Source organism: Mirounga leonina, unplaced genomic scaffold (genome assembly GCF_011800145.1).
Source record: "Mirounga leonina isolate KUSES-001 unplaced genomic scaffold, KU_Mleo_1.0 Mir_101664, whole genome shotgun sequence".
NCBI classification, from domain to species: Eukaryota; Metazoa; Chordata; class Mammalia; order Carnivora; family Phocidae; genus Mirounga; species Mirounga leonina.
Window position 1 is genome coordinate 27861381 of NW_023270175.1, and position 24180 is coordinate 27885560.

The window sequence follows — 24180 nt, forward strand, 5'->3', positions numbered from 1 at the left end:
AGCTCGGGTCGCCCGCAGCGCCACCACGGTGCGTCCAGAGGGGGAGTGGAAGAGGCTGGAGGCACTCGCGGGGCGACAATTCCACGAGGAAGGAGGGAAAGTGGTGCAACCCCAGCCCCCCCTCCCCCCGCGGCCCGCCCCCCCCTCCTTTCTCGCCCGGGGTCGCAGAGGTCACGGGCAGCTTAGGCTCCGGCAGGGAGGCAGGGAGCCGCCGAAGGGCGGCGCGCACGCGAGGGGGCGAGGGAAACCAAGGGAAGGGAAGCCGGCGGACTGGGCGGGCGGGCTTACCCTTAGAAGCATCTTTCTCCTCTTTGGGCTTGGTCACCTTTCCACTCATAGATCCCAGCTTGCTTGACAAGGGTCGCCCAGGAGACAGAAGTCCTCGCCGAGCGGGCCGGACTTCGGAGAGTGCTTAGGGCGGCAAGTCGCGACCGCGAGCTCCCCTCGGTGTGGCTCGGGGCGGAATCCGCTTTTCCCCACCGCTGCCGCCGCCGCCGCTGCCTACGAGAGAGTGGGGAGGAAAGGAGAGGGGTGAAGGAGGAGCCGCCGCCGCCGCCGCCGCCGCCGCCGCCGCGAGCCCGAGCGGCCGGCCGCGGGAGGAGCCGCTCGCCTTGCTCAAGAAGTGAAGAGACAAAGCGGCGCGGCGCTCCCTCCGCGCCCGCCCGCCCGCCCAGGGCCGCGCTCGCCACCCCCGGGGCCGCCGAGAGGTGCGGCCGGGGCTCCCGGCTCCGCCGCCGGCCTCCCCGGGCTCCGCGCGGGCCGCTCGCCGGGCCGGCGCGGGCCGCGCGGGGAATTGCCTGGGTGGGCTGCCCGCGCACCGGCGGGCTGCTTTCCCCCCGCCTCTCTCAATCCGCTGCGGGCCGCCAACTCAATCAAAATAAAAACCCGAGGAAGGCTGAAAAAAATCAAAACAAAGACGAAAATATTCACTTAAAAATAACGAGCCTCCCCGAAAGGGAAATGTTTGAACATGTGATGAGCAACGTGTGAGCCTGTTACACCGCAGAGCCGCGCAGCTCCTTGCCCGCGGAGAATCGAGAGGGGAGGGTCGCCTCTTTCTTTCTGTTTAATCAATTTTCAGGTTGCTGTTATTCTGCCAAAAGGGGGGCCCGAGTGGCTCGCGAGCGGAGGAGCGGGAACCGATGGCCCTTACCTGCTCTCTCCCTACACCCACACCCCCTCGGAGCTCGCCCGCTCGCTCGCTCGCGCTCTCCTTCCCAAGAACTCTCCGGTCCCAGAGAGCCGCGAATTCAGCCCGCGGCGCATTCTATATAAACGGCAAGGTGTGGGCACGCGGGGGGCGGGGGCCGGCGAGGGCGGGGCCCGCACGGAGCCGCCTGCCGGCTGTAGTAAAAGGAGAGCTCGGCAGGGGCGCGCCGACGTCAGCCGCCGGTTGGCAAAACCCCGGCGAGCCCAGCGGAGAGCGGGCAAGCGTGGCGGCCGGGCGTCCCCCTACCCCCCGGCCCCTCCTGGGCAGGCTGGGCCCGCGGGCGCCGCCGGAGCGGGCTCGCACCGTCGGCCGCCGAGATCGAAGCCCGTCGCACCCCGAGATCGAAGCCCGTCGCACCCCCTAGCCCGTCCCGGTTCGCCCCTCTGCTCCCAGCACCTGTCGTCCCCGCAGCGCTGCCCGGGCCCGCGCTCGTCGTCACCTACGCTTTGGGGACTCCGCTGTTGGCAACTGCCTGCACCGAACGGTGGAATCTCAGTCCGGGAAGTCGGCGACTCCTCGCCTCCCGCCCGCTGCCCAAGTTGAGACAGCCGGGCTCTCCTGGCAGGGAGAAGGGCGCGCTGGGATCTGGGTGTCACTAGGGCAGACAGTGAAACTGACCGCGGCGGCTGCCACCTCCCACCCCCACCCCCTCACGCAGGCCCCTCCTCCTAGGGCTGATCGCTCTGGTTGGCAAACTGGGCGCGAAGAGTGCCCACCATCCAGGAGAGCCAACCCCAAGCAAACGGAGTGAGGTGGCACTGGGCGGGGGTGGGGGGGGCGAGTGCTGGAGAGGGCGGGATAAGTGGGATCGGCATGTCGCCTGGGGCACGCTAGTGACAAAACACAGGGAAGGTCCCTGAAGATTTGAACTGGAAGGAAAACCGCTCGAAAATTGTAGAAGAGGGGGCGACTGAGGAGAGAGAAAGGGCCAAGGAGGGGGGATGGGGGACAGAGTACTAAGGAATCAATCCTGGGGCGATCTGGGAAACCCGTTCCGTGAGGGCCCCTTTTTGGCCGCGCGGGTACCCGGAAGCTCGGCGCACGGTTGAGGGGCTGGGGTGACCTGGACGCTAACATGACTTGGTCCTCGGAGCCGTCCATTAATCAGACCAGAGGCTCCAGCCTGGCGGTGGAGACTCGGCAGCGACTCCCACGCAGAAAATCCGTTTCCCCTCGTCCCACCCAACTCCACCCGCTCCTTAATTCGGTTTCGTTAATGGCATTAAACCAGGCAAAGAAATCATATAGATGGATTAGTCCCACTGAATCCCAGGCGGTAACTCAATTACAAGAGCCTGCTGTGGCTTTCAAGACCAGGAGAATGGGCTGCCTCCCAAGCCAGCCGGGGTCTAAAGGTCAGCATCCCTCTAAACTCAATTTGCAGCCTCCGTCCTCGGGCTGGGAGGAATTTCAGGTCTGTTTTTCCTGTAAATTATATCTAATAATCGGGAGGCTGATGACACAATGTGATTACCCAACCCAAGGTTAGACCATTAATTAATACCAGTACTTTGGGAAAGAAGGAATTTCTCTTCAAATGACCGGAAATCAAAGGGGGGGGGTGGAGACTTGGGTGAGTTTAGAGGAAAGGTGGAGAGGAAGATGGTAGAGTCCTTAGATAGTGTACACCCAATAGTCGGTTACCTTGGATTTAGTGCCCACCTTCCATCAAGCGGCACACTAAAATCTTTACATCATTATCTTATTTCATCTTTACAACAGCCCTAGGAAGCGTTGGTATCGCTATTTCCATTGTACAAGTGAGAGAAAATTGCAGCTCAGAGAGGTTAAGTAAGTTGCCTGGAGGTCACACAGCTGGTAAGTGAAGAAGCCTGGACAAAAAAAAAAAACTAGGAGAGCCAGGATAGGACACGAGTTGAGTCTGTCATTTTAGACAGTGCTCTTCTATTAGACCACATGGTCTCTCAACCCTCCTATCAGCCTCTTGAAAGGTGGGGGGGAGAACATTTTTACTGGATCTATCTGCTGGTCCTAAACCCCTAAAACTTTTCAAACTCCCTTAACTCAGCACATTCAAACACACATGTATGTGTACACACACACACACACACACACACACACACCTCTTGCATACACAGAACATTTTCTTTGTCCACATACCCCCAATAAGCGACAAGACCTTCTTTTAGGAAAAGGGTCAGTCTCTATCTTGGGAAATAATAAGCATGATACTTATGTCTGTCCTGAGTACCTCAGCTTTCCTGCCACATTAACATTTCCAGATTTCCAGGAAAGTTCTCAGCGCAGGTAAGACTTTCCCCTTCCCCTCCAAACCCTGTTACCAATGGCACCTCCAGCAAAGGTAACTTTCCTGGAAGCCAGATATCACCCTGTTCCTTGAAGAACACTAGTTCATTAACATATGAGTAAACCTGGGTTAGTTAATACGATTCAGACGAGTTGAGATGTCTGTTTGGGAGTATTAGTGGAATCTGTCTATCCATGAACACAAATAGGTAAAGTGTGTTTCTTTCACCATAAACCACCCTGCAAAAGAAATGATCAGAAGATAAAGAAAACAGACACCGCAGGCAAGAACAATACAGTGACGTGTGTCCATACGGGGGCAAATCAGTGACATCCTAAGTGCGTGCATTTGTGCCAGAGACCAAGGATTATGAAGTGCCAGGATAGGCAGTCTCACCTAAATAAAGCTGAAGACCCTACTAGGGAGGTCATGGGTAGCCTGTTTTGTAGAAACCCTGGGGCTTTCCCCTTTTCAAAGCCCTGTGTTTAATATGAACAGAATGTTGTTGGTATTGTCTCAGAAAAAGGCATGCGCCAGTGGCCCCGCGCTACTTGGTAACTCGGGATGGTCAGCTGGAAGAGGATCTGCCATCTGCATGAGGCCATTCAGGAGGCAGTCTTTCCCCTCAACCAAATGGAGTAGTCTCGAAGCATCTCAGTGAAGCCCCGGCTTAGTCTGTAGCACTTCCTCTTCCCCACCCGGATCCTTCTGCCCCTTCCCACCAAGGTAGAAGTGCCTTCACTTTTCAAAGCCTAGCAATTGACACTACCTGATCCCTTCACTTCTCGCTGCCTTGTCACTATGGTAACATGGTCCTGTCCATCCTGTCTCTGCCCATCCTATGAGAGAGAGCTCCATATATCTGGTAAAACATGGGGCACGGGCGGTGTCTGGTGGAGTTGAGTGGCTTGGTCCTGGAATGAAAGCAATAGGCTAAGGCAAAATGCTGCATGGGCACACCTCTACAGAGGTCTGGGGGTTTTCCAGAGGAAGGGGCGGAGGCTTGAGTCTTTGGAAGGAAAGTGGGAAAAGTCCTGAGAGTTTCGTTCTCTTGGCCCTATCATCTTTCTGGTGTCTGTTTCATGCCAGTCTCCCAATGCCTCAAGACACCAGCCTCTGGATTCCAGGTTTGCTCATTCCCCCGGCAGCTCTGAGCAGTGTTTCTGGGCAAGATGCCACATGCTTCCACTGTCTGTGCTGGAGGGTAAGGTTGGGGTGAGTCGGGGCACGGAGGGCAGATACACTTAGGGCTCTTTCCTGGCAGGTTTGGACTGGCTGAGTGTAAAGCCATTGTCATCAGGCACCACCAAATTAGATGCTTTAGTGACAAGACTTCTTCTCACGGGACCAAATGTGTTTTTCATTTGCAAAAACACTTCACAGCAGAAAGCTGGTCAAAAGGAGGCAGCCTGGCAAAAGCCACACTTGAACCCAGGGTACTTGAGATAAAGAAAGGCCCACTGGGCCAAGATCTAGGAGTTGGAAATCACTTTCATTTTTTAAGCTCACATCTTAGCAATTTGAACTTTGAGATCCAAATGCTAGAGCTCTGAAAGGCATTCATTTCTGATTCAAACCCTACAGTGTTCATCTCCATCACCCGTTAAGATTGCTTTCGATCAGAATCTTGAGTTGTGGATTTCTGTGATGAAAGAGTTAGGTAAGATCATCTCCAAAGATGGTCACTGTGGCAGTTTTAAAACATGGCCACTGGGCACTCTGACCTCTCCCCCTTGATGCTGGGTAAGCTTCTAACTGCTTCAATCTGTAGAGTATGGCAGCAGTGATGCTCTATTACTCTCAGGCTAGGTTAGAAAAGGCCATGCAGCTTCTGCCTGGCCCTCTTGGGATGTCTGCTCTGGGGTAAGCCAGCCAGCCGCATGCATGAAATCTGCCTACTCTGAGATAGGCATGCTGGCGAGTTCACCTCTAGACTCTCTTGCTGACACTGTTAGCTGGGCTCCCAACCAACAGCCATCGTTGATTGCCGGCCAAGCAAGAGACCCGTCTTGGGTGTCTAGCCCAAACCACCACATGACATCTGACCGCAACCTGGTGAGAGACCCCTCAGTGGAGAACTGTTCGGGGGAGCCCTTCTCAAATCCCTAGCCTGTAAAATTCTGAGCCAAATTAAATGGATGTTTTCAGCTGCTAAGTTTTAGGGCAATAAGCTATGCAGAAATGGTAAGTAGAATAGTGACCAAAAATTTCTCCTAATCCTATAGGCATACACCACTCCACCCTCTAGAGGTAAAGTCCCCTTGAATCCAGGCTGGCCTCATGACTTGTTTTTACCAATAGAATGTGGCCAAAGTGATGCTGTGCCAGTTCAAGGCCTAGCCCTTAAGGGATTTGGCAGCTTCGTTTTGTCCCTGGAGGGAGCCAGGTACCATATAAGAAGGCAGACACCCTGAGACGTGTGTTGTGAGGAACGCAGCTGATGGCAAGAACAGAACTCCAGACAGAGGACCCCAGTCAAGCTGTCCCAGCCAGCTTCCAGCCTTTTGAGGTGACAGGTCCCAGACTTCATGGAGCGAAGAGATTTATGTGCAAAATGGTTGTTTTAAGCCAGTCCATTTTGGGGTAAACTGTTACACACGGCAAGAGATGACTGAAATGCAAGTTCTAGAACCATTTTGGGACCCAGTGGTCTCCATTCCTTGGCCTTGTTACAGACCAGAATGGGTTTTTAGAGTGGGTGCCAGTTATGACAGAGAGGTATCAGTGATTTATTCCAAAACAGCTTAATACGAAGACCTTTCCAATCTACATAAATGGGATTTTCTGCCTCTCTTGAAATTGAACATTTGGAACATTATAACGTGTTGTTGGGATGCCAGTCAAGAATGGACATCTTTAGGGACGCCTGGCTGTCTCAGTCAGAAGAGCGTGCACCTCTCGATTTCAGGGTTGTGAGTTCGAGCCCCACACTGGATGTAGAGACTACTAAAAAAAGTAAACAAACTTTAAAAAAGAGAGAGAGAATGAACATCTTTAAATGTTTTATCACTTTCGTGTCCAGCGAAGAAGGAAATAATGAGCTACGGCTTGTTCAAGGATTCAGTCTCGCTCCCAAACAAGGAACGTCTCTGGGCAGCACTGGTTTTCCACCCAGAATCCCTATCATTCCACAGCATTCAAGAATCTCCTGTGTCAAGAGGAATAGATAATCAAAGGTGGCCTTTTCCTCACAGCAAGCTCCTGTTTTTCTCTACATCAGAAACAGAGGGCCTAGCCATCATTTCGCCCAGTAAATAACACACAAAAGACTTTGGCCCAGGTCAGTTTCCAGAAGATTTTCAAATCCTGCTCTTGCCTCCCTTCTAGTGGTTACAGTGACGATACCAATGGAAAAGATTTCAGACAGAACAATTGTATTTGTTGAAAACTTCTTGGATATGGTAGTAAGTGCTTAGCAGACTTTGATTTGCCCGCATCTAGAATCCTTGAGATTGTATGCTCCTGGATGACAAGGACTGGGTTAAACTCTGCTCAAACTAACCATCCCCCATGCCCACCCCATGGTTACATAGCACAGAGGACATCAAAGCATGGTAAATAGCCTCATCATCATAACATCATTTACTCACTATACTGGGTTTCTTGCTCTGTAGTAGTATTTATCCAAATCATGCAACTTTATATATTCAAGGCGACCCCGAATTAGTGACCGTGATTATCTCCATTTTCCAGATGAGAAAACAAGCTCAGAGAGGTGAAGATTACAGGAAAACGGTACACGCAGGATTGACACTCAAGTAGCACCTTCTGCTTCCAAAGCCCCCCCTCGTTCCACTACATGACGCTGCCTATTTTGTAAATGGTATGGAATAATTCGTGCCTCTAAAACTTCTCCAAAGATAAAGCCAAGCATTGGAGCAAGAGCAAGAGACCTCACTCAGGGCTTATGGGCCTTTCTTTCACTTTCTAGCAACACCTGCCCCCCCGTGCAGTAGACACGGATGAGTGCTGTCCAGCTTCCCCGTCCAGGAGGGGCTTGCTGCCCGCCTGTGGGCAGTGTGGTCGGTGAGCCGCCTCTAGATGTCAGCTCCTTCAGAATCTGCCTCAGCGCCAGAATCCTGACCTCACCTGAGGTCACGCCCTTCCTGGGGCAGGCCACATCCAGTGACTGAGAGAGGCCTGGCCATTTGGGATCAACACAAGTTCTCTGACGGACAGTACTCACTCCAGAGCTCCCCGTTTGCCTGGCCAAGGCTTTGTTGGGCCTGCTCTGCACTTCAACTTTACCCTCTACCCAGTCCTGCCTCCTCCCCCCCTTCCTTTCACAGCCATGGATCCCTAATGAATATTTTCCATCACAAACGTCATCTCCTTTCAAAGATCCCAGCCTGTGACTCGTCTCTTTTGCTCTCCAACCCTGTCTTTTCGCCCAGGCTTTTGACAAGGAGAGATTCTGAGCATCGTCCTCTTCCTCTGCCAGTTTAAGTCGCCTCCAACTTCGCTGTCTTCTTGGGAAGTTGCCTGGAGCCTTCCTCGGAGCTCCAGGGCTTGGGGCTTGGCTTTCTACCTCCCCACAGAGCACTGATCCCCAGCTGGTACTGTAAATAGCTGTTACGTTTTAGGGAAAAAAGGAGCAACTTGCAAATGGTTAACAAATGCCAAGCTGAGTTTCTACTGATGAGACACGTGTGCCTGCACTTTCCTTCCCCTGAAAGTATGTGTAACCCAGTTGGTGTGATTTGACCCAGCGCAGAATGGACATGTTCTTCTCTCAGGGACTCTCCTACTCAGTTTCCCACTTCTGGAATTCTTTACGCTTCCCCATTTCACTTCTACCAGCACAGCCTCCCGTGTCATTTTCCTTGTCACGTTCTCATCCCCTCCCCCAACGCCAGGGTCTAGCACCACTGTTCCCTGTTACTTTCCCCCCATATTTATTGCCCTTTGTGACATAAAGCCTCCCTCATCCCCACATCACCCAGCCTACAAGCATTTGCTACTGTGCACTTCCAGAGAGAGCATCTCAGATCAGTGATGGGAGATCTGCCCCACTGCCACCAGGCCAGGGAAAGAGGAGTCCCTTTGAGGGTTCCCGCACCAGACTGATGACCAAAAACAGGAGGCAACTAAGAGACTGTGCTTTATATAAACTGTCATTTCATCCTTGTACCTGTCTCCAAAGCTAGATATTGTCACCCTTTATTTACAAACAATGAAAAGGACTGAGATGAAGCCCCAATAGTTCATTTTTACTTTTGTTGCCCTTGCCTTTGGAGACGTGTCTAGCATGGGCATGAAGGAGGGTACACGGTGGGATGAGCACAGGGTGTTATATGCAACTGATGAATCACTGAACATTACATCTGAAACTAATGATGTACTATAAGTTGGCTAGTTGAATTTAAATTAAAAACAACAACAACAACAACAACAACAAAAGAACTGAGAAAGAGCAATTTACCTGTTCAGGTTCCCACAGCTAGTGAGTTGCACAGGCGGCATTTGATCCCAGGTCTTTGCTGACATGGTCAAGAAGGCTCAGGTACCTGTCTTGGCACTGGTTGGCCTGGGCCCCAGGATTCTGAACGAATCCGTGACTAGCGAGTAACACTCTAGCTTTGGTGTTAGTGGACATCTCTGAGAGCTAGAACAAAGCATGCCCGTCAAGAGAGGTATGGCACTGAGACTAAAGGGCGAAAAGTCCTCTCCAGAGGCTTCTTTGGCCGCATTCACACCCCTGCCCTGCTATTCTTTGGTCTTCGTCTGGGGTACTGTGCCACTTTGTCAGTTTTCAGCTCAGCTACCACTGCTTCTCCTGACCAAGGCCAGGACCGGGTTACCCAGAGGCCCCTTCCCTGTGTGGTTCCAGGGTAGCGTTTGCCCCTGAGAGAAACTCACTGGGAGACTTGGAAGGTGGGAATGAAGCAGAAGTCGCTGTTCTCAAGAGCCTGTGGCAAGTCACACAGTGTGGCTTCACAGATCACTCTATGAGCTTCCACTTCCTGGTGACTGCTCGGAATTCCAGTGAGTGCTGGCCTCCTCACTTCTTCAGTGCTTCTAGTTAAAGTCATTACAGACATTTGTCTCATCCTCTGGCATGAACCTTCTGGACCTTCAGTCTCCTAAGCTCCTCCCACTGCCACTGTGTGTTTGTGTGTATGTGCGTGTATGTGTGTATCTATTTATCTGTCTATTTACTTAACCCCTTATTGCAATATTTTAGTAGCTCTATTTTCACCCAGACACCGATACCGATTTCACCCTGAACTTTGCCATTGGCCATGTGTTATTAAAAAGCAATCCCCTGGGAAGTAATAGCACCAAAGTCCAGTCATATTTAAAGCCCTTCTTTCTTTTCTTGTAAGAAACCACAGCAGGCTCTGGAAAGATGGTGACCTAAGCATGGGTTATTTCTCATTTCCAACTCCAAGCTGCCTGCTTCTTCTCAGCCAAATGGCTATCGGGGTCTCTGGAGAAGAGCTGGATGGGAAGACCTAGACATTGTGGGAATCTCACGCAAAGAAGTGTTGTCAGGCTTTCTTCCATGACTGCTGAGCAAAGCCTGAATCCATTGCCAGAAAGGCCCAGCACAAGGAAACCAGGAGATTAGGAAACCAATATCAGACCTATATCCCCTGTCTCTTAGGCCTCCAAGGGGCCAAGAAAAAATAAAGTTAAGTAACAGACCAGGTCAGTGTAGAGAGGGACCACGTGAAGAGGCCTGGGAAGAAGGTGGCTTCCCACCACTTGAGGGCCTACTAGCACTTGGAAAACTCTGGGAGATCCCTTCCAGCCTCAGCTGACCCCTATGGGTTGACAACAAAATACTTTATAACCATCTCTGTGGGTCCAGCAATCAACTAGCACCCAGAAAAAGGTTGACTAAGCAACACATGCCTAAAGAGATAGACTGGCAGGAAGAGACACAAATGATCACTTGAACAACAACGAGAATAACAAAATAGGAACATATAGAGAGATTCGAGTGCAGCATAAAAACAGACTTTCTGGAACTACACAACATGAATGCTAAATAGACAGTTCAGTAGATGAACAGAAGGAGGGGATGATCACTGCTGAGACCCCAAAGAGTAACCTGGAAGATAAAGTAGAAGAATCACAGAGCACAAAGCCAAAAATACCATGCGAAGGAAATCATGAAGGAAAATGTAAGAGATGCAGAGATCCTGAAAAAGTCTTCCAGAAGGAGAAGAGGGAAGAGACAGAGGGAAGGCGGTATTTGTTTTAAAAGATAAAAAAAGAGCTTTTCTGAGCATAACATATAATAAATTTGAATATACATTTTATATTTAAATGTTAAATATTTAAAATAAAAAATAGGGGCACCTGGTGGCTCAGTGGGTCTGCCTTTGGCTCAGGTCATGATCCTGGGGACCTGGGCTCAAAGCCCACATCGGGCTCCCTGCTCACTGGGGAGTCTGTTTCTCCATCTCCAGCTTGTGCTCTCTCTCACTCTCTATCTCAAATAAATAAATAATCTTTAAAAAAATAAAATATAAAATAAATATAAAATTTGAATAAATAATTTTTAAAATGCAAAAAGTTACTGCTTGGAAACTAAGAAATACACTCCTAGAATACTTGTTGGACCAAAGTAAAATTACAAACTATCTCAAAAGCAATTAAAAAGAACACTTTCTGGGGCACCTGGGTGGCTCAGTCGTTTGAGCATCTGCCTCTTGGTCTCGGCTCAGGTCATGATCTCAGGATGGTGGGACTGAGCCCCATGTTGGGCTCCACACTCAGTGGGGAGTCTGCTTGAGATTCTTTCCCTCTCCCTCTGCCCCTCCCCTACTTGCTCGCTCTCTCCCTCAAATAAATAAAATCTTTTAAAAAATAAAATAAAAAAATAAAAGTCGTCATAACAACGTGGTTCATCTGTTTTAATTCAACTTATTTTTTAAAACAAGTAGTTTCAATATCATTTAAACTATTCCAGGCCATAAAAAAAGAAGAAAAGCTCCTTAATTCCTTTTTTCCCCAGCTTTAGTAGGATATAATTGGCACATAACATTGTGTACATTTAAGGTGTACAATGAGATGATTTGAAACCTATATATTATGAAATGTTTACCAAACTAAGGCTAGTTAACCCATTCTTCACCTCGCACAATTACCTTTTTGTTGTTGTTGTTATAATGAGAACATTAAGGATCTGCTCTTATTGCAATTTTAAAATATATAAAACAGTATTGTTAACTACAGTCATCATGCTGTACATTAAATTTCTGGAACATGTTCATCTTATAACTGAAAGAACTCTTTGACCAACATCTAATTGTTTCTACCATTCCTTAGCCAGTGGTAACAACCATTCTTCTGTCTGTTCCCATGAGTTCAATGTTTTTAGATTCTGCATACAAATGTGATCATACAGTATTTGTCTTTCTATGTCTGACTTACTTCACTTAGTATAATGCCGTAAACATCCATCCCTGTTGTCACAAAAGGCAGGATTTCCTTCTTTTTATGGCTCAATAATATTCCATTGTATATATTTATACCATATCTTCCTTTTCCGGTCATTCATTGATGGACACCTAGGTTGTTTCCATGTCTTGACTATTGTGAATAATGCTGCAATGAACATAATAAAATTAAAAAAAAGAAAAAAAGATAGTGATTTCATCTCCTTCAGGTATATACCCAGAAGTGGGATTGCTGGAGCATATGGTACTTACGTTTTTACTTTTTAAAGGAATCTCCGTAGTGTTTTCCACAGTGCCTGCACCAATATACATTCCCACCAACAGTGCACGAGTGGTCCCTTTTCTCTACATCCTCCCCAGCACTTATCTCTTATCTTTTTTTTTTTTTAAGATTTTATTTATTTACTTGACAGAGAGAGAGAGAGAGAGACCGTGAGAGGGAACACAAGCAGGGGGAGTGGGAGACGGAGAAACAGGCTTCCCGCGGAGCAGCGAGCCCGATGTGGGACTCGATCCCAGGACCCTGGGATCATGACCTGAGCTGAAGGCAGACGCTTAACGACTGAGCCACCCAGGCGCCCCTCTCTTATCTTTTTGGTAACACCCACTCTAACAGATGTGAGGTGATATCTCATTGTGGTTTTAGCTTGTATTTCCATGATTATTATTGATGTTGAGCACCTTTTCACATACCTCTTGGCCACATTTGTTTATTGTCATTTTTTAAGATTTGATTTTGTTTTTTAAGTCATCTCTACATCCAACATGGGGCTCGCACTCAGGAGCCCGAGATAAAGAGTTGCATGTTCTACCCACTGAGCCCGCCAGGCGCCCTCTCTTGGCCACATATGTAGGTCTTCTTGCAAAAAAATGTCCTTTTGGGTCCTTTACCCATTTTTTAATTGGAGTTTTTTCTTTTTTGCTGTTGGGGGTGTGTGAGTTTTCTTTAGACATGTTAGATATAAACCCCTTATCAGATATACAGTTTGGAAATATTTTCTCCCATTCTTTAGGGTGCTTTTTCATTTTGTTGATTGTTTCTTTTGCTGTGCAGAAGTGTTTAATGTGGTCCCACTTGTTAATTTTCACCTTTTTTTGCCTGTGCTTTGGTGTCATATCCAAAAAAACTCATTGCCAAGACTGATGTCTTGGAGCTTTTTCAAGTTTCATAGTTTCAGGCCTTACCTAATCCATTTCAAGTTAATTTTTGTGAGTGGTGTAAGATAGGGGGTCAATTGCATTTTTTTTTGCATATGGGTATCCAGTTATCCCAATACCATTTATTGAAGAGACTATCCTTTCTCCACTAAGTATTCTTGCCTGCTTTTTAGTCTCTTGATTTTGTTCCATTGGTCTATGTGTCTGTTCTTATGCCAATACCATACTGTTTTGACCACTATAGATCTGTAATACAGTTTGAAATAAGGGAGTGTGAGGCCTCCAGCTTTCCTCTTTCTTAAGATTTCTTTGGCTATGTGGGGTCTTTTGTGGCTCCATAAGAATTTTAGGATTGTTTTTCCTTTTCTAGGAAAAATGCCATTGGAATTATTTGATAGGTAAAACACTGAATTTATAGATAGTTTTGGATGGTATGTACATTTTATTTTTTAAATTTTTTTAAAAGATTTTATTTATTTATTTGACAGAGAGAGACACAGCAAGAGAGGGAACACAAACGGGGAGTGGGAGAGGGGGAAGCAGGCTTCCCGCCGAGCAGGGAGCCTGATGCGGGGCTCGATCCCAGGACCCTGGGATCATGACCTGAGCCGAAGGCAGATGCTTAACGACTGAGCCACCCAGGTGCCCCTAGTATGTACATTTTAAATAATAGGAACTCCTCTGATCCATCAACATAGGATAGCTTTCTATTTACTTGTGTCATTTTCAATCTCTTTCATCAGTGTCTTATAGTTGCCAGTGTACAGGTTCTTTATTTCCTGGGTTAAATTTAGTCCTAAGTATTTTATTCTTTTTGATGCTTTTGTAGAGCATCTTTATTCTTTTCTTTATTTCTTTTTCACATAGTTCATTGCTAGTGTATAGAAATATAAGTGATTTTTAAATGTTGATTTTGTATCCTGAAAATTTACTGAATTCATTTATTAGTTCTAAGAGATTTTGGTGGAATCATTAGGATTTTCTAAATATAAGATCATGTCATCAGCAAATAGAGACAATTATAGTCCTTCTTTTCTAGTTTGGATGCCCTTTATTTCTGTTTTCTTGCTTAATCGCTCTGGCCAGGACTTCCAGTACTAAGTTGAATAGAAGTAGTAAGAGTGGGCACACTTGCCATATTCCTGATCTTAGAGAAAAAATTTTCAACCTTTCACCTTTGAGTATGATGTTAGCGGTAGGTGTGTCATATGTGGCCTTTATTATGTTGGGGTATATTGCTTCTATACACAAACTTTTGAGAGGCTTTTTTTTTTTTTAATCATGGAAGGATGCTGAATTTTGTCAAAGGTTTTTTTCTGCATCTATTGAGATAATCGTATGATTTTTGTCTTTCATTCTGTTAATTGATTTGTGTGTGTTGAGCCATCCTTGTATCCCAGAGATAAATCCCACTTGACCATCATATATGAGCCTTTTAAGGTCCTGTGGAATTCAGTTTGCTAGTATTTCATTGAGAAATTTTGCATCTATATTCATCAAGGATATTGGCCTGTAGTTTTCTTTTCTTGTAATACCCTTATTTGGCTTTGGTATCAGGGGAATTCTGGTCTCATAAAAATGAGTTTGGGAGTATTCCTTCCTCTTCTATTTTTTAGAAGAGTTTGAAATGAATTGTCCTTAATTCTTTAAATGTTTGATAGAATTCACCTGTGAGCCTATCTTGTGCAGAGCTTTTCTGTGTTGGGGGCTTTTTGATTACTGATTCAATCTTCTTACTTGTTATTGGTCTGGTTAGATTTTCTAATTCTTCATGATTCAGACTTGGTAGGTTGTATGTTGCTAGGAATTTATCCATTTCTTACAGGTTGCCCAATTTGTTGCCATAAAATTGTTCATAGTAGTCTCTCATGATCCTTTGTATTTCTGTGGTATTGGTTGTAATGCCTCCTCTTTCATTTACAAGTTTATTTACTTGAGTCCTCTCTCTTTTTTTCTTGGTAAGTCCAGCTAAAAGTTTGTCCATTTTTTTACCTTTTCAAAAAACAACTCTTAGTTTCATTGATATTTTTAATTGTTTTTCTATTCTCTATTTCATTTATTTCTGCTTTCATCTTTGTTACCTCCTTCCTTCTGCTAACTTTGGGCTTAGTTTGCTCTTGTTTTCATAGTTCCTTGAGGTATAAAGTTAGGTTGTTTGAGATCTTTCTTTTTTCTTAACTATTTATCACTATTTACTTCCCTCTTAGCACAGCTTTTGCCACATCTCATACATTTTGGTATACTGTATTTGCATTTTCACATTTATTTCCAGATTTTTTTTTATTTCCCTTTTGATTTCACCCTTGGCTCTACTGGTTGTTCAAGAGTATGTTGGTTAATTTCCACGTTTGTGTATTTTCCAATTTTCCTCCTATCATTGATTTCTAGTCTCATGCCGTTTTGGTTGGAAATGATACTTGGTATGATTTCAGTCTTTTTAATTTTGCCAAGACTTGTTTTGTGGCATAACACATGATCTATCCTGAATAATGTTCCTTGTGCCACTTGACAAAAATATGTATTCTGCAGCTGTTGGATAAAATGTTCTGTATGTGCCTTTTAGGTCCATGTGGTATAAAGTATAGTTCAAATCCAATGTTTCCTTATTGATTTTCTGTCTGGATGATCTATTCTCTGCTCAAAGTGGGATACTGAAGTCCCCTACTATTACTGTATTGTTGTCCATAACACCCTTCAGATCTGTTAGAATTTGCTTAATAAATTTAGGTACTCTGATGTTGGGTGCATATATGTTTAAAATTGTTATATTCTTTAAATGAATTGACCCCCGTATCATTAAATCATGACCTTCTTTGCCTCCGGTTACAGTTTTTAACTTAAAGTCTATTTTGTCTGATGTAAGTATAACTAACCATTCTCTCTCTTGGAATGTCCTTTTCCATCCCTTCACTTTGAGCCTGTGAGTGTCCTAAAACTGAAGTGAGTCACTTGTAGGCAACGTATATGTGGGTCTTGATTTTTTGTCCATTCATCCATCCACTCTATGCCTTTTGATTAGAGAATTGAATTCATTTTCACTTCAAGTAGTTACTGATAGGTAAGGACTTACTATTGCACTCTTGTTAATTGTTTTCTGGCTCTTGTATAATTCCTTTGTTCCTTTCCTCCTCTCTTGCTGTCTTCCCTTGTGAATTGATGCTTTTCTATAGCGGTATCTTTTGATTTCCCTCTCTTGTGTGTATCTACTATAGGTTTTTGTTTCGTGGTTACCCTGAGGTTTACTTAAAACATCTTACTGATATAAGTGATTTTGGAGTTCCTGCCATCAATATGGTATACATTTCATTGCCCCTTAACTTTGGAATAAGCCAGATGACTTTGGGCAAATAAAATGAGGTAGAAGTGTGCCACTACCCAGCTTATGCCTTAAGAGGCTTCATGCATTTCCACCTTCCTTCCTTCTTGTGCTTCTGCAATCACTCTGAGACTAGCCTGGCTATCCTACTTGCCCTGGCAGGAGGATAAGTGTTACCTGGGCCAGAGCGGCTCCAGCCACAACAACCTGAAGCAAAGCAGCCTCAAAAGACCAACAGACCTATACTGACAAGCGGAGCCACCAAGCCAAGCCCAGACTAGATCAGCCAGACCCCAACTAACCTGAAGACAACATGACCAAAAACAAATGTTTGTTGTTTTTGAAGCCACTGAGGCTTTGGCTGGTTTGTTTTACAGAAATTATTAACTGACATATAGGACTACCTTTGGAAATGCAAAGGAAGTTCAGTATCAGCAGATCTATCAGCATAACTCATTACGTCGATAAATTAAAGAGGAAAACCATATGAATAATGATATCAAGAAAGGCTTAAAAGTCAATTGATAAATTCAGCTGCATTCTTTTTTTTTTTAAAGATTTTATTTATTTATTTAAAAAAAATTTTTTTTTTAAAGATTTTATTTATTTGCGAGAGAGAGAATGAGAGACAGAGAGCATGAGAAGGAGGAGGGTCAGAGGGAGAAGCAGACTCCCTGCCGAGCAGGGAGCCCGATGCGGGACTCGATCCCGGGACTCCAGGATCATGACCTGAGCCGAAGGCAGTCGCTTCACCAACTGAGCCAACCAGGCGCCCCTTTATTTATTTATTTTAGAGACAGAGCACAAGAGGGGGGAGCAGGAGCAGGAGAAGCAGACTCCCTGCTGAGCAGGGAGCCCGATGCGGGACTCGATCCTGGGACTCCAGGATCATGACCTGAGCCGAAGGCAGTTGCTTAACCAACTGAGCCACCCAGGCGCCCCCAGCTGCATTCTTAATACATTTTGAAAATAAACAGGATTAGAAGAAAATTTCTTAAAATAATACAGTTTACCAAAAACAGTTGCAAAATACTATTTCAAATGGCAAAACACTCACCTGTTAAAATAAAATACTGAAGTAGACAAGAATTCCCCCATCCCTATTATTATTCAATATTGTCTTGGAGAGTCTAGCTTATAAAAAAAGACCCAACTCTCCCCACCAAAAAGAAAGAACTAATATAAACATCAGAAAAGCCCAAGATTTCCTTGCCTGCTAAGGGTATATTTGTACTGCTAGACAAACAAAGCACTAGAGTAAAATCTATGAGACTTATTTAGAGCATGTGGTACAGTAAAGAAATACAAGGTGACTATACAAAACAGTGTTTCTCTATTCAAGGATCAACACCACAGAATGAAAATAGGAAAAATGACATTCAGAATAATGAAAAAAGCCTATATACTACACAGGGCTAAATCTAACAACCATCAGACCAGTGTGAAGAAAACAGCAATAGCTTACTGAAGGACATAAAACAAAATCTGAAAAAAGGAATAAATGAAAAAATCGTAAGACTTTATATCATAAAATTTTAATTTTCTCCAAATCAGTATTTTTAATCCAATTAAAATTCCCAACATTTTTCAAGAGAAAAAGAGGGCATTTATTTATAGACATAATACTTATACAGAAGAATAAAACCCTTCAAATAGCCATGAGAAATAAGGATAATGAGAGAGACACATCTCAGGCCAGATAACAGAATATACCCTAAAGTCACCATAATCAAGTCAAAACTTAGTAGTGGCATAGGAATAATAGGCAATTAGATCAGAGAATAAAATAGTGAATGTGGAATTGAATCCCATACATAAGCATTTAATACATGGCCAAAATGGTATTTCATTTCAGTTGGAAAAAGATGGATTGTTAGTGAACAGTACGGATGCAACTGACTATTAATTTGAAAGAATATGTAATTGAACCTATATTTTATGCCAAAAATCAATACAGTTTCTAGATAAAGACGTATTTGCATATAGAAACAGTAGAAGTCCTGCAAGAAAACCTGGGTAACTATATGCACCACACCCCTGTTAACCAATCCTTAAAACCCAGAAGTTAGAAACAAAATTTGACTACATACAATTTTTCTAAATTTTGGCACAAGACACAATAGTTAAAATAAAACAAGAAATTGGAAACATAGCTGCTTGCAAAGAACAGATGAGGGGCTTATAGCTATAATGTACTAGGAGTTCTTACAAATTGACAAGGAAAAACAACCCATTCCAAAAATAGGCAGAGCACATGAAGAACCACTTCACAGATGAAGCAAATCCAAATGGTCAACAGCTTTTTTTTGTTTTTTTGTTTTTCAAAAAATGCTCACATTCATGAGTAGCCAGAGAAACTCAACCTTCAAGTAACAATGAGATGACACTTTTCACCCATAGAACTGTTCAAATTTTAAAAAGAGTAATAAAATCAACTGTTGGGATCGCAGGAAAAGCTATACACCCATACCTTACTGGTGGAGTTGTGCATTTGTTACATGCTTTTTAAAAAGCAGTATTGCAATATTTAGTGAAATTTAAAACAACATATATACACTCTTCAACCCAGCTATTCCATTCCCGGAAATCTTTCCCAGCATAAGAAAAGCAAGTGCACGTAAGGGTATATATACAAAGGTGTTTATTGCAATGTTGCTCTTTAGTGACCAAAAAAAATGGAAGCATACTAATTGTCAAAAGTTAAATGGTTGGATCAGTTGGTCTCCATCTATATCACAAAATCCTGTGCCGCATTAAAAGGAATGAAATCAAGCAAGTGCGGCCGATGCGTAGGTTTTGTTGAATTCACGTGAATGGCCATAATGATGCTAATAGCAAACACTCACAAAGAGCACTGTCTTCAGTGTTCTACGTATTTTGACTCACTGAATCCTCGCAGCAATCCTATGAGATAGGTAGTATTACCATCCTCATTTTCTAGATGAGGAAACTGAAGCCCTAAGGTCACACAGCTCGTAAATGGCAAGACGTATAAAATACAGAAAAGTGTAACATGATACAATTTCCATAAAATAATCTATAATTTAAAAGACATATGCATGTATATATATATGTGTGTACACATACATGCTTCACATAATTATATGAGAATAAAAACATGGAAGCATACATACTAGGTTGGTAATATGGGTTATTACACGTTTTATATACTTATATATTATATGTATATAAGTAAATTAAAAACCATGAAAGAGCCACAGCCTTTCAATAACAGACAATTCCAGAGGAGCTGCAGTGCTGCACGAGGTGAAGCAACGAAGGGAAGCCTGTCCCCAGTGAAGACCCTGCAGATCCCCATCACCCAATGTCTCCTGCCCCTCCTCTGCCCCCCTTGGCACTGTGTTCATCCCTCCCTTATGACGGAACCACTGTATTTAGAAATGCCGGGTGCGTTCCCATCCTACCTAAGCCAAGAGACTCCCTGGAATCCAGTCACCGCTGTGCTCTGAGATTGCCCAACCCCAGGAGCCTTCTCAGATCCCACTCTTTTGCATAAATCTCAGATTGGGGACATGGAGACAGAAAGGATCTGCCTCGTATCCACATCTCTTAGCTTGAAATAAAGCTTCATCTTCGAACAGGTGATTTCCTTGCCTCATCTACCGCAGAATGATTTAAGGTTTGCCATGCCCACTGACACTCAACACTCATGCCCAAGTTGTTTCTGAGATCAATGGACAGAGATCCTGTCTTCTAAGCAGCTTGGGATCTTGAAGGAAAGCTAGACCTTTTATATTAGGTACTCACTGAATGTTTGTCGCGTGAGGGAAACGATGACGTATAGCGTCATTCAAATAAAAAGAGAGTGAAGTTTTACATTACAGAGCTCTAAACTAAATGCTATGGGAGTTGGCATGGGGAAGCATGAATGCTTCAAGAGATGGTTTTATAAAGAGATGACACTGGAGGGGCGCCTGGCTGGCTCCCTCAGTAGAGCATGTGACTCTTGATCTGGGGGTCATGAGTTCAAGCCCCACGTTGGGCATGGAGCCTACTTAGAAAGAGAGAGAGAGGGATGACATTTGAGCTAGATGCACTGTTTCTGAAAGCATGGTCAGCATCACATCCTCTGAGGTGCTCCAGACCTGATGAATCAGAATCCCCAGAAGTGAGTCCCAGGAGCAGTGCTTTAAAAAAAACCCTCCAAGTCCTTCTTATGCCCACTAACATATAGACCAAGAAAAATGGGGCAGATTGGGGTGTGCAGAAAAGTGAGGAAGGAAACAGTAGTCAAAGGCAATAGTATTACTAAAGTGCACAGGCATGAAAGCAAAATGGGATCGTGTTCAATTCGACTTGACGGGGAGGGGGGTGTCGGTGAAGAGGAATAATGAGGAATAAGATTCAAAAGCTGGGTTAGGGCTAGATCATGAGGGCCTGGGGAATGCCAGGTGAAAAAGTGTGAACTTTATTCTAAGGGCAAAAGGCAATCGTTGAGAGATTTGAGACAGACAGACAAAAACAGGAGGACCTTGACTTGTACAGTGCTTCCCACATCTGGCCATGCATCAGAATGACCAGGATTGCTTGCTACAGGTCCTGCTTCCAGGGCTCCACTCCCAGACCTTTTCAGTCTGCATTTCCAGGGATGTGGCCCAGAAATTATATTCTTAAATAATCTTTCCGGATGATTCCTGGGCACCCAGCCTGGCACTGGTTCACGAAATGGAGTTTAGGAATCACTGCTTTACTAACGTACGCATTCCTGAAAAGCTGCTTGTTCGTAGAGATTTTATCCATGGAATCACTTGTTCAAAGTGCTAGGCAAGTGTGCTACTTGGAGGCAACCTTCAGCGACTCAATTTCTCTAGGATGTTTCAATAAGACACATCCCCAGTTTGACTGCAAAACCCCTGACAATTTTCCATAAGATGTGACAACGCGTTTGGGTGCTAAGACCAGCACGTGGTATTGATGATGCCATATGGCTGCACAAATGCAACACGGGGAAAATAATTCCAAATGTTTCATCTCGCTTTGCAGCAACATGAATGAACCTTAAAGTAATAATATTGGAAAGGAGAAAGTGCCAGTAGGATGGGATGCCAATGGAGCTATGGCTTCAGATGGAAATACCACCCTGTATCCATTTTGGGGTCACAGGGAAAGTTGAGGCAACAATCTAAGGATAAAACCAGAGACTTGCTCATCCCAACTTAGGCTCCAATAAGAATTAGGCATCCTATGACTTCTAAAATGTTTCTTCTGGGTTTAAGATTTTAAGTTTATGCTCTTTGGACACTCATCTACCTTGAAGACAGATGAAAGAAAACAAAGTGGGGAGGGGATATCATGCCCAAGAATCAGTTAATATAATCCATTCTTCTACAAAATGCACAGAGACTGGTGATCCTGCATCGGAAGATTTGTTTCTTCCAGCCATGCAATATTTTAACATTATGACTTTCACTTAAAGTACACATATCTCTTACTGAAGTGTCTCTTCACTTACATGGAAACACCTTAGTTTGGCAAGCTGGAATGCTGGAATCGTAGTTTTCTTAGCACAGTGCTCTAAAGTCAACTTTAAGCAAGAAATTGCTAGTGTTTAACGTTCCAGCAACTGAGGCAGCTTCTTTTGCTGTCCGAGGGCTCCTAACCTTACCCCCAGAAGTTCCCAGCTCCCCTTCAATTCCAAGCCCTTTCCCAAGGCCCACTGCTATAAACAGGCTAGAAATCAGAGATGAATCCTGACAGCAGTATTTCAGGAAGGAAACAGAATCCAAGAAAATCTTTTGTGTACCTGGACTAGATTCCCTCTTTCACGGGGACTGCCTGAATTATAGGAGTCCCTGCTGTAGGCAGAAGAGGCAAACACAGATAACCAAGATAACCAAGGCCCTGCGCCAAATTCACATTCTCAGAGTTACCGGCAGAACAGGAAGGACAAGGCATCTACAAGAAAGCAGCTCTAGGTAGAGAAGCTGAGAAAGGGTTCATTTTAACATTTGAGGTGCTTTCCTGCTAGGGACTACCTTGGTTTCTGGCAGGAGGGTGCAAGAAAGGGAAATAATCCCCAAACATTACCGTGGCTTGAACGAGGAAAGGAATTACTTCCCAAACATTACTGTGGCTTAATCAGTGTGTTGGGAGCATGGACTTACACTTTTATTTATAAGCTATGTCCTGCCCTGACATTTGCCCCCTGCCCTCGGCCGAGGAAACCCAGGCAGGGGTTACCCAAGAGGATCGCAATTCCTGTCGCGTTTCCCCAGTTAGTTTGCTTTCACCTACCTTAGAAGTGGAGACGCAATGGGCCTGGCAGTGAGGAGCAAACAAGATCCCACCATGGACTACAATCTTAAAGGGACCTGTCGTTATTAGTGCCAACGGTCACGCGCTCCCAGCAGGAGGAAGCTTCTTGGTCATACCGTCATCGTGTGTTTCTGAGATCTGCAAGAGTCTGCATCTGAGCCAAACAAAGCACCCTCAACTCCCTAGGCTCCTCCTGGTTTCAAGGGCTCCAGGCAGAGAAAGCAAACAGTGCAAAGTAATTGCAGGGGTCAGTGGACCCTGGGCGGTTCACATCAGACTGTTCTGAGGAGTGGTAAGTCACAGGGTCTAAATTGCAGCTATTTTTAGTGAAACCAAATGCCTTCCCCAAGTTCTCTTGCTTCCAACTTGTTCTAAGTGTAGGAGACCAGCTGTGGTCAGATCATCTTACTGGACCAAGGCTCTGTCAAGGCGAAGGGACCAAACCAGGGAGGTGGAGCAAAGAGCTAGTGCCTCTTGGTGCTTTGGCTCTCTTCCACAGGGTCCGACACCTCCAGAGAAGGAGGATCCTTCTGGAAAGTGTTACTGCCCAGGGGGGTGGGCATTCCCCTCCAATCTGGCAGAAGCTGGATAGGTAGATACGAGAGAGAAAAACTGAGAAGTTGGCAGTCCTTTTCCCTGTTTTCCCCAATTCCTAACACACACACACTCTGTCTCTCTTGCTCTCTCTCTCTCTCTGTTATTCCCTCTCCCTCTTTCTCTCTCATATGCATGCATGCATGCACACATGCACTTGCATGTCTGTGCCAGGTTCTGCAGCCAAACCCACATGCTGGCCTGACGTGCTAGAAGAGTCTTGAAAAGAATGTCCTCATCCAGGAGCAAGAACAGTGGTGAAAGTATGAGGAGGGCTGAGGTCCAATCACTTTGCAGCTGTCATTCATTGTCCCAACAGGTAGTTTTAACGGGGAAGAAAATTCGGGGAACATTTATTTTGGCTTCAAACCGTCGCCAGAGGTGATAATTCAGAAGACAGCTCCCTGGGATCCTGAGAGTGCTAAGTGCCTCCCCCCAGATTCATCTAGGGAAGGATTTAACAACCAGTGCACCGTGACCCATTAGATAGTAGTGAAATCTATAGAGTGGGCTGTGTCAACATTTAAAGAGCAAGAGAAATAAAATAAGTAGAGTAGACTAGAACAGAATTGAATACAATAAAGTAGAAGGAGGGGGCTGGGGGGATGGGTTAGCCCGGTGATGGGTATTAAGGAGGGCATGTACTGCACGGAGCACTGGGTATTATACGCACCCAATGGATCGTGGCTCACCACATACAAATACATTAAATGATGTATTGTATGGTGACTAACATAACATAATAAAATTAAATTAAAAAAAGAAAAAAAAAGAAAGAAAATCACTTCGGAAACTTCCCTTGTCTTTACCTCCCCCAACTCCAAAGTGTATCATCAATTGCTCCACACAATTGGTCAGCTCATTCTGTCCCCAGGTCCTCTCCCTGTGCTTTAGTAAAACCACCTTTTTGCACGGAAAAAAAAAAAAAAGTAGACTAGACTAGAAT

At 45.0% G+C, this 24180-nt stretch overlaps 1 protein-coding gene across 5 annotated transcripts in view; it reads right to left on the reverse strand.

Annotated features, from left to right (window-relative positions):
- Positions 1-22905, reverse strand: part of FGF13 (fibroblast growth factor 13) — a 489220-nt gene extending 466315 nt beyond the window's left edge. For 2 of the 5 annotated variants that reach the window (XM_035009395.1, XM_035009353.1), the window contains exons 1-2: positions 22620-22905; positions 289-501 (exon numbers count right to left, since the gene is read on the reverse strand). In XM_035009395.1, the coding sequence (XP_034865286.1) occupies positions 289-337 (49 nt within the window). In that variant the 5' untranslated portion in view covers positions 338-501; positions 22620-22905. Of the gene's footprint in view, positions 1-288; positions 502-1153; positions 1241-1606; positions 1795-22619 lie in introns of those variants that run through there. The other 3 variants (XM_035009380.1, XM_035009371.1, XM_035009361.1) reach the window with 3 other exon arrangements.
- Between the last annotated feature and the right edge of the window lie 1275 nt (positions 22906-24180).